Source organism: Hevea brasiliensis, chromosome 14 (assembly GCF_030052815.1).
Source record: "Hevea brasiliensis isolate MT/VB/25A 57/8 chromosome 14, ASM3005281v1, whole genome shotgun sequence".
NCBI lineage: Eukaryota > Viridiplantae > Streptophyta > Magnoliopsida > Malpighiales > Euphorbiaceae > Hevea > Hevea brasiliensis.
Window position 1 is genome coordinate 11,421,654 of NC_079506.1, and position 13,347 is coordinate 11,435,000.

Sequence of the window (13,347 nt, forward strand, 5' to 3'; positions counted from 1 at the left end):
AAATTGAAAATTTTGATTTGCTTCCGATATTATTGTTGATTATTTGATTCATCTTTATTGTTCATTCTAATTACATTATATTGTTGCTCATTGCCATTCCAATATTTCATGCATACTAGCAAGTCTAGAAAGAGAGTTGGAGGTTATAAAATAGAGATAAATGGTAAATGATGATGAGATTAATAGCTTGTACAGAGAGATAAATGATAGTCGCAAAGTTCAGCAGATGTGATTTTATATTTTAGAATTGTAAGAAAAATTATGAGATTGTGGGTATTTATGATGGAATTGCTTGGCTACTTTGGATAGCAATGATTTGTTTGGCAGAAGTTGGTTATTGGAGTTTATAAATTTGATTGTCTATGGTATTGACAATCATGATATGCTCTTGTATCACTATAAGATATAAAATTATATTTAACATATTTGCTCCCGTTAGAGGGGTGCCGGTAGTTCAGTTTTGTGTAGTAGGAAAGGGCTGCCCATAGAGAGGGTGGAGCTGCCACTGGGAAATTTGACACAGCATTGCTATGATTTTTTTTTATATCTATTTCGATACTCCGGCATATCTTTGGATGTCAGGTACTAATTATCGATAATTTTCATATCTATTAGGAATACTTTGAGACTAGGAAAAATATAATTTGAGTTATTTGGAGATTCTAGATTTTCATAGCATGTTGATTTGATTATTCAATTTATTCAGCTTGTTTTAAATTTTTTTGCTTGTTGCATGATATATATTGTAAGTGCCAACTCATTGGGTAGTTTATAGTCACCCCACCCAACTCATCAGTTTTGTAGGAAATTTAGGGTGAATAGTGGGTATCAGTTTGATGGATCTCAGAGCTTCGATTGACTAGACTCAATAGTCTTAGAGAGCAAAGGAAGAATGATTATTCACTAGAGATAAAGGTGTGACAAAAAGGTTTGTTAACACTATGTTTGGATAATTTTTGGGAGAGGAAGAAAAATAAAAGAAGGAAAATATATTTTATTTTCCTTCCTGAAAATAAAAAGAGAAAAGTGTTTTTTTTTTCTTTGTTTCTCATTTTCTCTATAATTTGGAGAGAAAATAACTAGAGGAAAATAAGTTTTATTTTCCATCCCTCCCTTATTTTCCCTCTTTTATTCAAACAAGGGAAGGTGATTTTTAAAGTTATTTTCCTCCAGTTATTCTCCTTCTTCCCCCTTTTCTACCTATCCAAACATGGTGTAAAGGTCCTATGACTGAACACCACACCAGTAAGTTTGGAATTCAATCCCAATGAATTATTAGACCCACTCTACTCTAGTGTTTTGCATTTACTTTGTGTGGACTAAATAGAGCTATACAATCCTTCCTGGAAGCCGAATTTGATGTTGACTAAATGATTCTACATAATTATCACATACTTTCTTGACTAAATGCTAGTCGTTCCTTTTGTCCATTAGTAATATGTTCCTTCCTAGAAGAATGTTATGGTGTTTCTGGTCATCTTCATCTTCTTTCTTTTTTTGTTCTTCCTTTACCTCTTCATTTGTTCACAAATTTCTTGCATCAGACTAGTTTACCCAAATATTCATCTCTAGTATTTTGCTTTCTCTACCTCTTCAAACTCAGTTATCATGGTTTCTACTTCTTCATCAGCCCCTCCCTGCAAGTATGATGCTTTTATTAGTTTTACAGGCAAAGACACACGTTATAGTATTCTCTCCCATCTCTTTGATGCTTTGCAGCGAAAGCAAATCAATGGCTTCTTGGATGAAGAACTTCGTAAAGGAGAAGAGATCTCACAAGCTCTCTTGAAAATATTCTAGGAATCCAGATTCTTAATAGTCATTTTCTTTGAAAAATATGCAGATTCTCCATGGTGCTTGGATGAGCTTATTGAGATACTTAAAAGCAGGGAAGAATCAAGACAAATAGTCCTACCAGTTTTTTACAAAGTAGATCCGACTGAGGTTCAAGATCTGACAGGGAATTTTGGGAAGGCACTTGCTATGCATGGAGCAAAAGGCAGTTCACAGAAGGTGGACAACTGGAAGCGTGCTTTAATAGACGTAAGCAACTTATCAGGATGGGAATTATAGAAGATCAAGTAAGTTTATTACTTTTTTAATTACTCTTTACCATAGTTTTTCTAGTTTTCAATTTAAGGAAAAAAAATCAAAATTTAGAAATTTTTAATAGAGTACATTAATGTTAATGTAGAGCACTAATTCAAATATAGGCAACACTAATACGAAAATCGATATTTATTACCTTATTCTGATATTACTATTTACTTAGAAGCAAGAGTCTGTTAAGTATCATGTCTTTGAATCTGTCAACAAATTCAGTTTATGTTTTGCTATTCTTTAGGAAAATAAACCAGTCAAATATTAGTTGAGATTAGGCTGATATGTAGCAGATTTTTCTGCATTTTAGTTTCAACATTATGCTGTATAAATTGGTGGTTTTGGTACTTAATAAAGTATGAGTTTCCAGTAGTTAAAAAAGATTTTTCCAGCCCTTATTACTTACAAATTGGTATCAGAGCTACATCTTGAGGGACCAAAAACACAACCCATAAACATTCCTCCTGCACAAACACAAAACTATAACCCATTAAAGATGAATTCAGAAACTTCATTCACTGCACTTGCTCCCCCGGTGTTTGATGGTACAAATTATCAGGTATGGGCTGTTAGAATTGAAGCCTATCTTGATGCTATTGATGTGTGGGAAGCTGTAGAACAGGAGTATGAAATTCCTCCTTTGCCAAACAATCCAACCGTTGCACAAATCAAAAGTCATAAAGAAAAGAGGCAAAGAAAATCAAAAGCAAGAGCAAGCTAGTTTGCAGCAGTCTCTTCAATAATTTTCAATAGAATAATGACTCTCAAAACAGCCAAAGAAATCTGGAATTTCTTGAAGCAAGAATATGAAGGTGACAAGAGGATTAGAGGCATACAAGTGTTGAATTTGATTAGAGAATTTGAGTTGCAAAAGATGAAAGAATCAGAAACAATCAAAGAATATTCAGACAGACTACTCGGCATAGTTAATAGGGTAAGACTACTGGGTACTGACTTTTTTTATTCTAGAATTGTGCAAAAAATCTTAGTCACAATTCCTGAAAAGTTTGAAACTACAATATCATCTTTGGAAAACTCAAAAGATCTGTCAAGCATCACCTTGGCAGAATTGTTGAATGCATTACAGGCGCAGGAACAGAGGAGGTTCATGAAGTAAGAAGGAACTGTAGAGGGTGCTTTGTAAGCTAAATCACAAAACTACAATGGTAGCAAGAACAAAAAAAGAAACAGCAAGCCTGGAGGTTCTGCTGACAACAACAATAACAACAAAAGTAACACCCAAGTTTTTCCATCTTGTCCTTATTGCAAAAAGGATAATCATCCACAAAGAAGATGTTGGTGGAGGCCTGATGTTAAATGCAATAAGTGTGGTTAGTTAGGACATATGGAAAAAATATGCAAGGCTCAACAGCAACGTGAAGAAGCCAAGGCTATTCAGAATCAACATGAAGAAGAGAAGATGTTTGTAATATCATGCCTTACCACTAGTAGCTCAACCGAAAGTTGGCTTGTGGATAGTGGTTGTACCAACCACATGACATATGATCGTGAACTCTTTAGAGAGCTTCATAATACTGCTATCTCCAGAGTCAGAATTGGGAATGGAGCATATATTACTGTAAAAGGCAAAGGAACAGTAGCTGTTGAAAGTCACACAGGTTTGAAATTAATTTCAGATGTTTTATATGTTCCTGAAATTAATCAAAATCTTTTGAGTGTTGCTCAGTTATTGGAAAAAGGATATAAGGTGCTGTTTGAAGATAAAAGTTGCATTATTAAAGATGCCAAAGGAAGAGTTGTGTTCAACATTCAAATGAAAGACAAGTTTTGCCTTAGATCTAATGCAAGAAGCACAACCAGTTATACATGAAGAAGACAATAATACTATGCTTTGGCATAGGAGATTGGGGCACTTCCATCGTGCAGCTGTACTTTATATGAAAAAAAACAACCTTGTGAAAGGCTTACCTCAGTTGGGAAAGGAGCTTTCTACATGTGCAGCTTGCTAATATGGGAAGCAAACAAGGCTTCCTTTTCCACAAAATAAAGCTTGGAGGGCAGTTCAAAAACTACAATTAATACACACAGATGTAGCAGGACCCATGAGGACATCATCTTTGAATGGTAATAAGTATTGTATTATTTTCATTGATGATCACTCAAGATTCTGTTGGATCTATTTTGTGAAGCTTAAATCTGAAGTTGCTGACATTTTTTGGAAGCTCAAAGCCTTTGTGGAAACTCAAAGTGGCTACAAGATGCAGGTGATCAGATCAGACAATGGAGCTGAATATAGCTCCGAAAAATTTAACAAATTTTGTCAAGATGCAGGCATTGATCATCAGTTGACAACACCTTACGTGCCACAACAAAACGGTGTTCCAGAGAGAAAAAAACAGGACAATTATGGAGATAGCAAGGTGCTTACTTCATGACAAAGAGATACCAAAAAAATTTTGGGCCGAGGCAGCAAATACAGCAGTTTATCTACTAAACAGACTTCCAACAAAAGCTTTGCACAAAAGAACTCCATTTGAAGCTTGGTATGGCTACAAACCAGAATTTGTTAATCTAAAAACTTTTGTTTGCTTGTGTTTCTCTTACATTCATTAGGTTAAGAGAGACAAATTGGACAAGAAGGCAGAACCTGGAATTTTTGTAGGTTACAGCTCAAGCTCAAAAGCCTACAGAATCTACTTACCAGAAAACAACAAAGTTATTATCAGCAGAGATATCCAATTTCATGAGTCAGACAACTGGAACTGGGAGATAGACCAGCAGACTGGGCCTCATGTGGAGAACGATGACGTCGATGATGAACCTGTTAAAGGGACCTGAACACTCTCTGACATTTATCAATAGTGTAATGTTGCTATTGTAACACTCCTAATTTTTAAATTTATTATTTTTGAGTAAATATTGATATTTTATTTTATTTGAATTTTAGGAAATTATTTGAAATTTTTTTAGATTTTGGAAATCGGGTTCGATTTTCCAAAAATAAAAACTTTGATGATTTTTAAAAATTAATTTAAAGACCATGTGGCAAAACTAAAAATATATTTGGAGTCTACAAATTTTCTAAGTTTTCTAGAATTTTTTTAGAATTTTTGAGCCTCATTTTCGGTTACAAGGTAGAGTAAAAATTCAAAATTTTGTATCCTGAATCAAACCGGCCGAATCGAACAGGACCGAATCGGACCGGTCGAATCAGACCGGCTCTTTCTTCCTTTTTCATTCTCCTCGCGTGCGTGCCGACCTCTCTCTCTCTCTCCCATTTTCTCTCTCCTCCCTCCTCCCCTCGCTGCGCCGCCGCCTCCCCAGCCACCCCAGCTCATTGGTGCGCCGCCCCACCACCTCCCCACGGCCGGCCGACGCCCCAGGCAGCCAGAAAATGCGCGCGCGCGACGCTTTGTCTTCCCGGCCGAAATCCGACCGATCCGGCCACCAATCGGGCCGGGTCTTGTATCAAACACCATCTACACCTCGAGAGCTTTCCATAGACACCAAGAACACCAAAATCCATCGAGCGGTTTGTCTAATTTTTGTCCGAGAAGTTTTAGCCCATTTTGACTTTTGGGCTAGATTTCTCGCAAATCGTAAACCCCACGAGAAAACCGAGAATACCAGAGCGCTCCACTCGTCGAGAGCTTTGCGGAAATATAAATTTCAAAATTTTCCGACACCGTTTTTTAGTTGGTCCCACGGAACTTCGTAGTGTTTTTTTGACCATTAAATGAGCTTAGAAAATTTTGTAAAATTTATGTACTAACCCCCGTGTTGTGGGCTTTGTGTAGGTATCTTCAATTCGCGAAAATTCGAGAGTTGTCCGGATTTGTGAATTTTTGGCCAGACAGACCAGCTACCGAAAAAGTCTCCGAATTGGATCGAGATTTTGGACACCCCACCATTGTCAGACGTCCCGAGCATGTCCCCAGAGTCGGAATCAGCATAGGTAAACCCGAACCTTGCTTTTTCATAATTTTCTAATGCTTAAATGGGATTAAAAATCCACAAAATATTCGTGGTAGCTCAGAAAATTATGATTCTTTTTGCAATAGCCTAGTAATATTGCTAAGTACCGCGGGGCAAAGTTTTAGAATTTTTAGAGCTTATTTGGGCAGTTTTTGCAAAAATGATCAATTATAAGGACTACACTATAAATTTACATATTGTGATTGAGACTATTTGGATGGGCCCAGGAGGGGCTGTGTGATGTGATTGAGTTGTGAGTGTATGAATTATGAATATAGAAGTGCGTTTTGAGCCCTTTTGCAGGTTGGGTAGGTCCTAGATATAGGAGAGACTCTGCCGGATTTTCAACACGACTTAGGACGTATTTGGTCTTTTCTTAGTTTGTATTGAGTCAAATTTATTAAATGATTGTAATAAAATAGTCAGGTGAGCTGAGACAGCCTTCTTCCTCTGCCCAGCCACCACAGTGATTGTTGTCAAGTCTGTTAGTAAAATATTAATTTTAATTGTAATTTCGATATTATTATATGTTCAAGTATGCCCATGCATCACTTATATTTATATATCTATGTAGTTAAACTCTAGGCATGTTTTATGTTGCATTCACAACTGTTAAAGTGTCATGTATGTTGTTGTGGTAATTTAGAGCAGTGTGCGTGCGTTGGCGTGCATGTGATGTGGTGTTGACTATGGATAGGATGGGTAGACACGGCTTGAGATCTTCCCTGGGACCCAGTCCTTCGGGGTAGACATGGCTTGAGTTCTTCGCTGGGACCCCGATTTGGTTATTAAGTGGAAGTCCGAGCTGAGTTCTTCGCTAGCACAGGTTGGATTAAGAGAGCTGTATAGGGGATCAGCTCCCATATATGTATTGTTTGACATTATCGGGTGTGTGAGTGCTCTAAATTACCTTTTTACTGTTATGATGTGAAAATATTGCTGATGTTGCATTTCACTCTACAGGGTGCATTAGTTTTAGATAGTTATAGAGATTATGGTTAAAATTGATATTTTACTCTCTGAGTCGAACGCTCACTCCTGTTCAATATTTTTCCAGGCCACAGGAGGATATTTTTGAGGTTAACCTACTTTTCTCCCTCGCAGGTCGTTTATTAGTGTTTGTATAAACCTGTTAACTCTTAGAATTTTTGCATGTGTTAGAAATATTTATTTGATTTGGATCTGTAATATAACTTATTATTTTGGACCTGTAAACTTATTATTTTATGCATGTTTGATGGACTGGATGAGGGAGCTGAGCTCCCATTTATTTTTATATTGTTATGAGTATGTGGAGGGTGATCTGAACTCCCCAATTGATTATATATTGTTTTTACAGGTCGGGTGAGTTAAAAACTCCCCGTTAAAAGGTCCATTTTATGGCTGGACTCTGTCCAGTTTAATTCTTGAAACTGGGCCCAAATGGGCCTTAGAGTTGGGTTAAGGAATAGTTAGGCTTACTACAGGCCTCGGGGGCTTTAGGATGGCCCAAGTCTTAGTGCCGGTCCGGCCCATAGGTTGGGTCATGACAACTATGATGGAGCCTACAGGATATGAAGATGCAACAACAGATCAAAAATGGGTAGCTGCAATGAAGGAGGAGCTTAACATGATCGAAAAAAACCAAACGTGGGAATTGGTGGATAGATCGAAAGATAAGAAAGCTATAGGAGTTAAATGGGTTTATAGGAGCAAGCTCAATTCTGATGGTTCTGTAAACAAGTATAAGGCAAGGCTTGTAGTCAAAGGGTATGCTCAAATGTTTGGGGTAGATTTTTCTGAAATTTTCACTCCAGTTGCTAGGATGGATACCATAAGGATGTTGCTAGCTGTTGCCACACAAAAGGATTGGGTTGTACACCAACTTAATGTTAAATCATCTTTCTTAAATGGGCATTTGGAGGAAGAAATATTTGTGGAGCAACCACAAGGTTTCATTGTTCAAGGATAAGAAGAGAAGGTAAATCGGTTGAAGAAGGCTCTCTATGGCCTAAAGCAGGCGCCAAGGTCATGGTACAGCAGAATTGATGCACAATTGGAGAACTTAGGCTTTGAAAAATGTCTAAGTGAATCTACTTTGTATATCAAGAATGTTTATGATGAAATACTTGTGGTGTCTCTTTATGTTGATGACTTGCTTGTAACAGGAAGTAGAAAGGAGCTGATTGACAAGTTTAAAGAAGAAATGAAAGATGTCTTTGAGATGACAGATCTTGGCAATATGACATTCTTTCTTGGTATGCAGGTACAACAAAAGCAAAATGAAATTTTTGTGTGCCAGCAGAAATATGCAAAAGAAGTCCTCAAAAAATTTAATATGGAGGAGTGCAAGTCAACTGCAACTCCAATGAATCAAAAGGAGAAGTTTTGTCAAGAAGATGGAGTTGAAAAAGTTAATGAAAGGATGTATAGGAGCTTAATAGGCTACTTAATGTACTTGACTGCAACTAGGCCAGATATCATGTATGCAGTAAGTTTGCTATCCAGGTATATGCACTGTGCTAGTAAAATTCATTTTCAAGCAGCGAAGAGGATTCTCATATACGTTAAAGGCACAGTTGATTATGGAATAAAGTTCAACCAAGTAGAAAATTTCAGTTTTCATTGTTATTCAGATAGTGATTGGGCTGGATGCATTGACGATATGCGAAGCACCTCAGGTAATTGTTTTAACTTTGGTTCTGAAATTTTTTCTTGGTGTTCGAAGAAACAAGAAGTCATAGCACAATCCACAATGACGAGAATATGTGGCGGTATTGTTGCTGAGAATCAAACACTTTGGATTAGAAAACTTCTTACAGATTTGCATATGAAGCAAGAAGAAAGCACACAGATATTTGTGGATAACCAAGCTGCAATTTCGATAGCTAATAATCCGATGTTCCATGGCAAAACAAAACATTTCAAAAAAAATTTTTATTTTCTAAGAGATGTACAGAAAGAAGGAGAAGTGCAGCTGCTCCATTGTAGGACAGAAAATCAATGTGCTGATGTTTTAACTAAAGCTCTGCCTAAAGCTAGATATGAATTCTTAAGACAAAAGAGTGGTGTATGCAGCTCCAAAGCCATGGAGGAGTGATCAGTATCATGTCTTTGAATCATCAACAAATTCAGTTTATGTTTTGCTATTCTTTAGAAAAATAAACCAGTCAAATATTAGTTGAGATTAGGCTGATATGTAGCAGATTTTCTGCATTTTAGTTTCAACATTATGCTGTATAAATTGGTGGTTTTGGTACTTAATAAAGTATGAGTTTCTAGTAGTTAAAAAAGATTTTTCCAGCTCTTATTACTTACAGAGTCTATCATTACTTACTAGTGTTTGTTGTTCATATGTGACTAGGTTTGAGTCCAAATTAGTTGAGGAAATCGTCAATAATGTTTTGAAGAAACTTAGTTATATGCCTAAAAATGATGATTGTTATGATCACAACTTCATTGGAATTGAATCGCGTGTGGAAAAAATGGAACAGTTGTCAAAAGATAAGCGAGTTGTGGGGATTTGGGGGATGGGAGGCATTGGTAAAACAACTATTGTACAAGAAGTATTTCGTCGAAACAAGAATAAATTTAATGGTCATTGCTTTGTTGAAAATGTTAGGGAAACAATGACAAAGCAATCATTAAAATTAGTACGAGAAAAAAATCATTTGTTAATTATTAAGGGAAAAAAATTTACATGTAGACACATTGAATTTGGATGATTTTACAATGAAAATGCTCCAGTGTATGAAAGTATTCATTGTTTTTTATGATGTAGATGATTTTAACCATTTAAAAAATTTAGCAGGAGAGCGCGATTTGTATTGTGAGGGAAGTAGAATCATTGTAACTAGTAGAGATCGGCAAGTACTTAAATATGTTTGTTCAAAGGATGGCATATATAAGGTTGAGAATTTAATTCATTGTCAAGGTCTGAAGCTCTTTAACTTGCATGCCTTTAAGCAAAATCTTCCCAAGGAAGGATATATGGAGCTATCAAAGAAGGCAACAAGCTATGCTTGTCATGACCCAGGGATGGGGTTGGGACATGCTTGTTCAACCAGCTACGCACTGGGGTGGAAACTTCGTGTCCCACATCGGAAACGGGAAGAAAAGATTTGGGCCATATATGTGGGAGCCTTCCTCACCTGGTTAGCGCGCTTTTGGGAATGAAACCTCCCAAGGGACAAATCCGTGAGGCCCATGGGCCAAAGCGGACAATACTAACTGGAGAAGGATCAGGCTGTTACAATTTGGTATCAGAGCTGGACTCCCTCTAGTACGGTGTGTGGTGCGAGGACGCACCAGGCGGAAGCTGGTGGGCTTGTCATGACCCAGGGATGGGGTTGGGACATGCTTGTTCAACCAGCTACGCACTGGGGTGGAAACTTCGTGTCCCACATCGGAAACGGGAAGAAAAGATTTGGGCCATATATGTGGGAGCCTTCCTCACCTGGTTAGCGCGCTTTTGGGAATGAAACCTCCAAAGGAACAAATCCGTGAGGCCCATGGGCCAAAGCGGACAATACTAACTGGAGAAGGATCGGGCTGTTACAATGCTGGAGGCAATCCATTAGCTCTTAAAGTTTTGGGATCTCATTTATTTGATATGACGATAGAAGAATGGAAAAGTGAATTGGAAAAATTGAAAGGCGAATCTCTTGAGAAAATTCAAGCTGTTTTGAAAACAAGTTATGATGGGCTACAGAGGAATGAGAAGAAAAATATTTCTTGATATTGCCTGTTTCTTCAAAGGGGAAAATAAATACCGTGTTGGGAGAACATTAGAAGCATTTGGTTTCTATCCAAAAAGTGGAATACCTCGTCTAATTAAGAAGTCTCTCATATCTATTTCATCAGTCAATCAGATTCATATGCACGACTTGCTAGAGCAAATGGGCAAGGATATTGTTAATGAGGAATGCAAATAGCCTGGAGGACGCAATAGGTTGTGGAATTATAAAGATATTAGTCACTTATTGACAACAGAAACGGTAAGGACCAAATTAATCAATGAAGCTTAATTTTTTCATTATCATATTTGAATTTTGTAAGAATTGTAGCTCTTGTGACGAATTAAGTATTAATCAATAATCCTTTTTGCTGTTACTTTATCAGGGAACCGAAAATGTTGAGGGCATATTGCTTTATACGCCTCAGAATTGCAATTTGAAGCTAAGTGCCACGGCCTTTATGAAGATGTGCAATCTTAGATTTGTCAAAGTCACAAATTCAGGAGGACTAGGCCAAGTGCTTCTTCCTAACAACTTCGAATTTTGTGCACAAACGCTAAGATATCTTTGCTGGGATCATTATCCTCTAGAATCTTTGCCACTAAACTTTTGGCCAAATAATCTTGTAGAACTTCATATGCGGGGTAGCAGGCTCATCCAACTGTGGAATGGAGGAGATAAGGTACAGTTTATAAATTTTAGATACATTTTATAAAAGTTAATTTGTATCTTCTAATTTATTGATATTTTTCCATTAATTACCGACACAGCCTCTTGGAAATTTGAAATTAATGGACCTTAGCTACTCTGATGACCTGATCAGGATTCCTGGCTTGTCTAGCATTGCCCCAAATCTTGAGTTTTTATATTTGGAAGGATGTGAGAGTTTGGTTGAAATTCCCTCTCTTCAATATCTGGGCAAGCTTACTGAACTTGATCTATGTGAATGCCATAAAGTCAAAGATTGTCCAGAGATTCCGTGTAATATGAAGTTTTTAAATTTAGATTACACTGGAATAGAGCAACTGCCCTCATCAATTAGGCATCTGTCTCAACTTGCCATATTGTCCTTGCAATGGTGTAAAGCACTCGAGAGTCTTCCAAGCAGCATTGGCAATTTCAAATCTCTCTGGATGTTCAAGACTCGTGACTATTCCAACTAGCATAGGCGAGTTGGAATGTCTTGAAACATTACTTCTCTATGAATGCTCAAATTTAGCAAGTCTTCCAGAAAGCATCAAACAACTTTCGAAGTTGAAAGAGCTTGGTTTAAGTCGTTGTGAGAGTCTTATAAGTTTACCAGAGCTTCCATCATGCTTAGAACTCTTATTTGCAAGTGATTGCCACTCTTTGGAATCTGCATCAATTTCTTTCCATTCCTTGGAATATGAAGATGAAAATGAAGAGGCAGACAAAATTGAAGATGAAAGTAAAGATGAATATGAAGAAGCAGATGAAAATGAAGGAGGTAAAAGTGAAGATGAATATTTTTTTGAAGATTGCAAATTTCTTAATTTTAGTGAAGGCGTCAATTTGAATAAGAAAGTAATGGAGGATGTTTTTGAAGCGCATCTGTTATGTCAGAAAGTTAGATTATTGATGGCAGTAGGTGAAGTGCCAGAAAGGATGAGACATAAGACTCGCTTTCATTAATTTGATTGGTTAAAGATATAATTAAAAATGTACAAAATATATAAATTATAATTTATATTAATTATATATCATTAATAAAGATATGACTTTATTTTTATATTTTATGATATATTAAAAGTTTTTTAATATAATTCAATAATTAAAATGTCTATGGCGAAAAAAGATAATGTAAATATAACCATTAATAATTTTATATAGATAAGAAAACATTTATATGGAATGAATTTTGAATTCTACCGTACAACTACTTCAAATTATTTTTGAAAATTGATGATATGCGTGTGTATTTCATTCATTTTAATTTTTAATTTTTAATTTATTTTTTAATTATTACGAATCGGTATATATATAATTAAAAAATAATTATTTTAGTAACACTTATTATTAAAATCGGATTGATTTAACTAGGAATAGGACTGATAATCAATTTGATTTATAATTAAAATGTCTATATATTGCCCCTTACTAATAAAAATTTTTGAATTCATTCTTAATTTGACTCAGTTAAATCTTAAATTCTTAATTTTTGTTGCCTTTTATCAATTCAATGAAATGAGTGGACATTCATAATAAAAATATAATAATATATTAAAAATATTATTAAAGATATGAAATCATTTAAATTAGATTTAATTATATGATTATTTTTAATATAATATCATATGTTTTAATATATTAATAGAATATATAAAATATGATATTATATTTTTAAATTAAAAAAATATAATATATATCAAATATTATTTTTATTTATTAATATTAATATTATTTTTAAAAATAATATTCTTTAAAAAAAATTAATATGATAAAAAATTGTTACATGATAATATTAGAAAATAAAAAAAAAACCGTACCTCAGCTCCTTGGAAACATCTGTTCACTTTATATATATAGATATATATATTAATTTCTAAATTGAGAGAGGGAGTGATAATAATTTCTA

The 13,347-nt window shown here is 35.5% G+C and overlaps 1 protein-coding gene across 1 annotated transcript; it reads left to right on the forward strand.

Moving 5' to 3' along the window:
- The first annotated feature begins 2,857 nt into the window (after positions 1-2,857).
- On the forward strand, positions 2,858-3,436 carry LOC131172727 (uncharacterized). The gene is made up of 2 exons (XM_058134247.1): positions 2,858-3,213; positions 3,271-3,436. Exons 1-2 carry the CDS (start codon positions 2,858-2,860, stop codon positions 3,434-3,436), a joined length of 522 nt encoding a protein of 173 aa, XP_057990230.1.
- The last annotated feature ends 9,911 nt before the right edge of the window (positions 3,437-13,347 follow it).

Excerpts from the sequence above, each read along its gene's own strand:
- LOC131172727 (XM_058134247.1), top strand. The coding sequence starts at position 2,858 with ATGACTCTCAAAACAGCCAAAGAAATCTGGAATTTCTTGAAGCAAGAA. Across the intron at positions 3,214-3,270 it reads GAACAGAGGAGGTTCATGAA|CAAGAACAAAAAAAGAAACA; the intron begins GTAAGAAGGAAC and ends CTACAATGGTAG.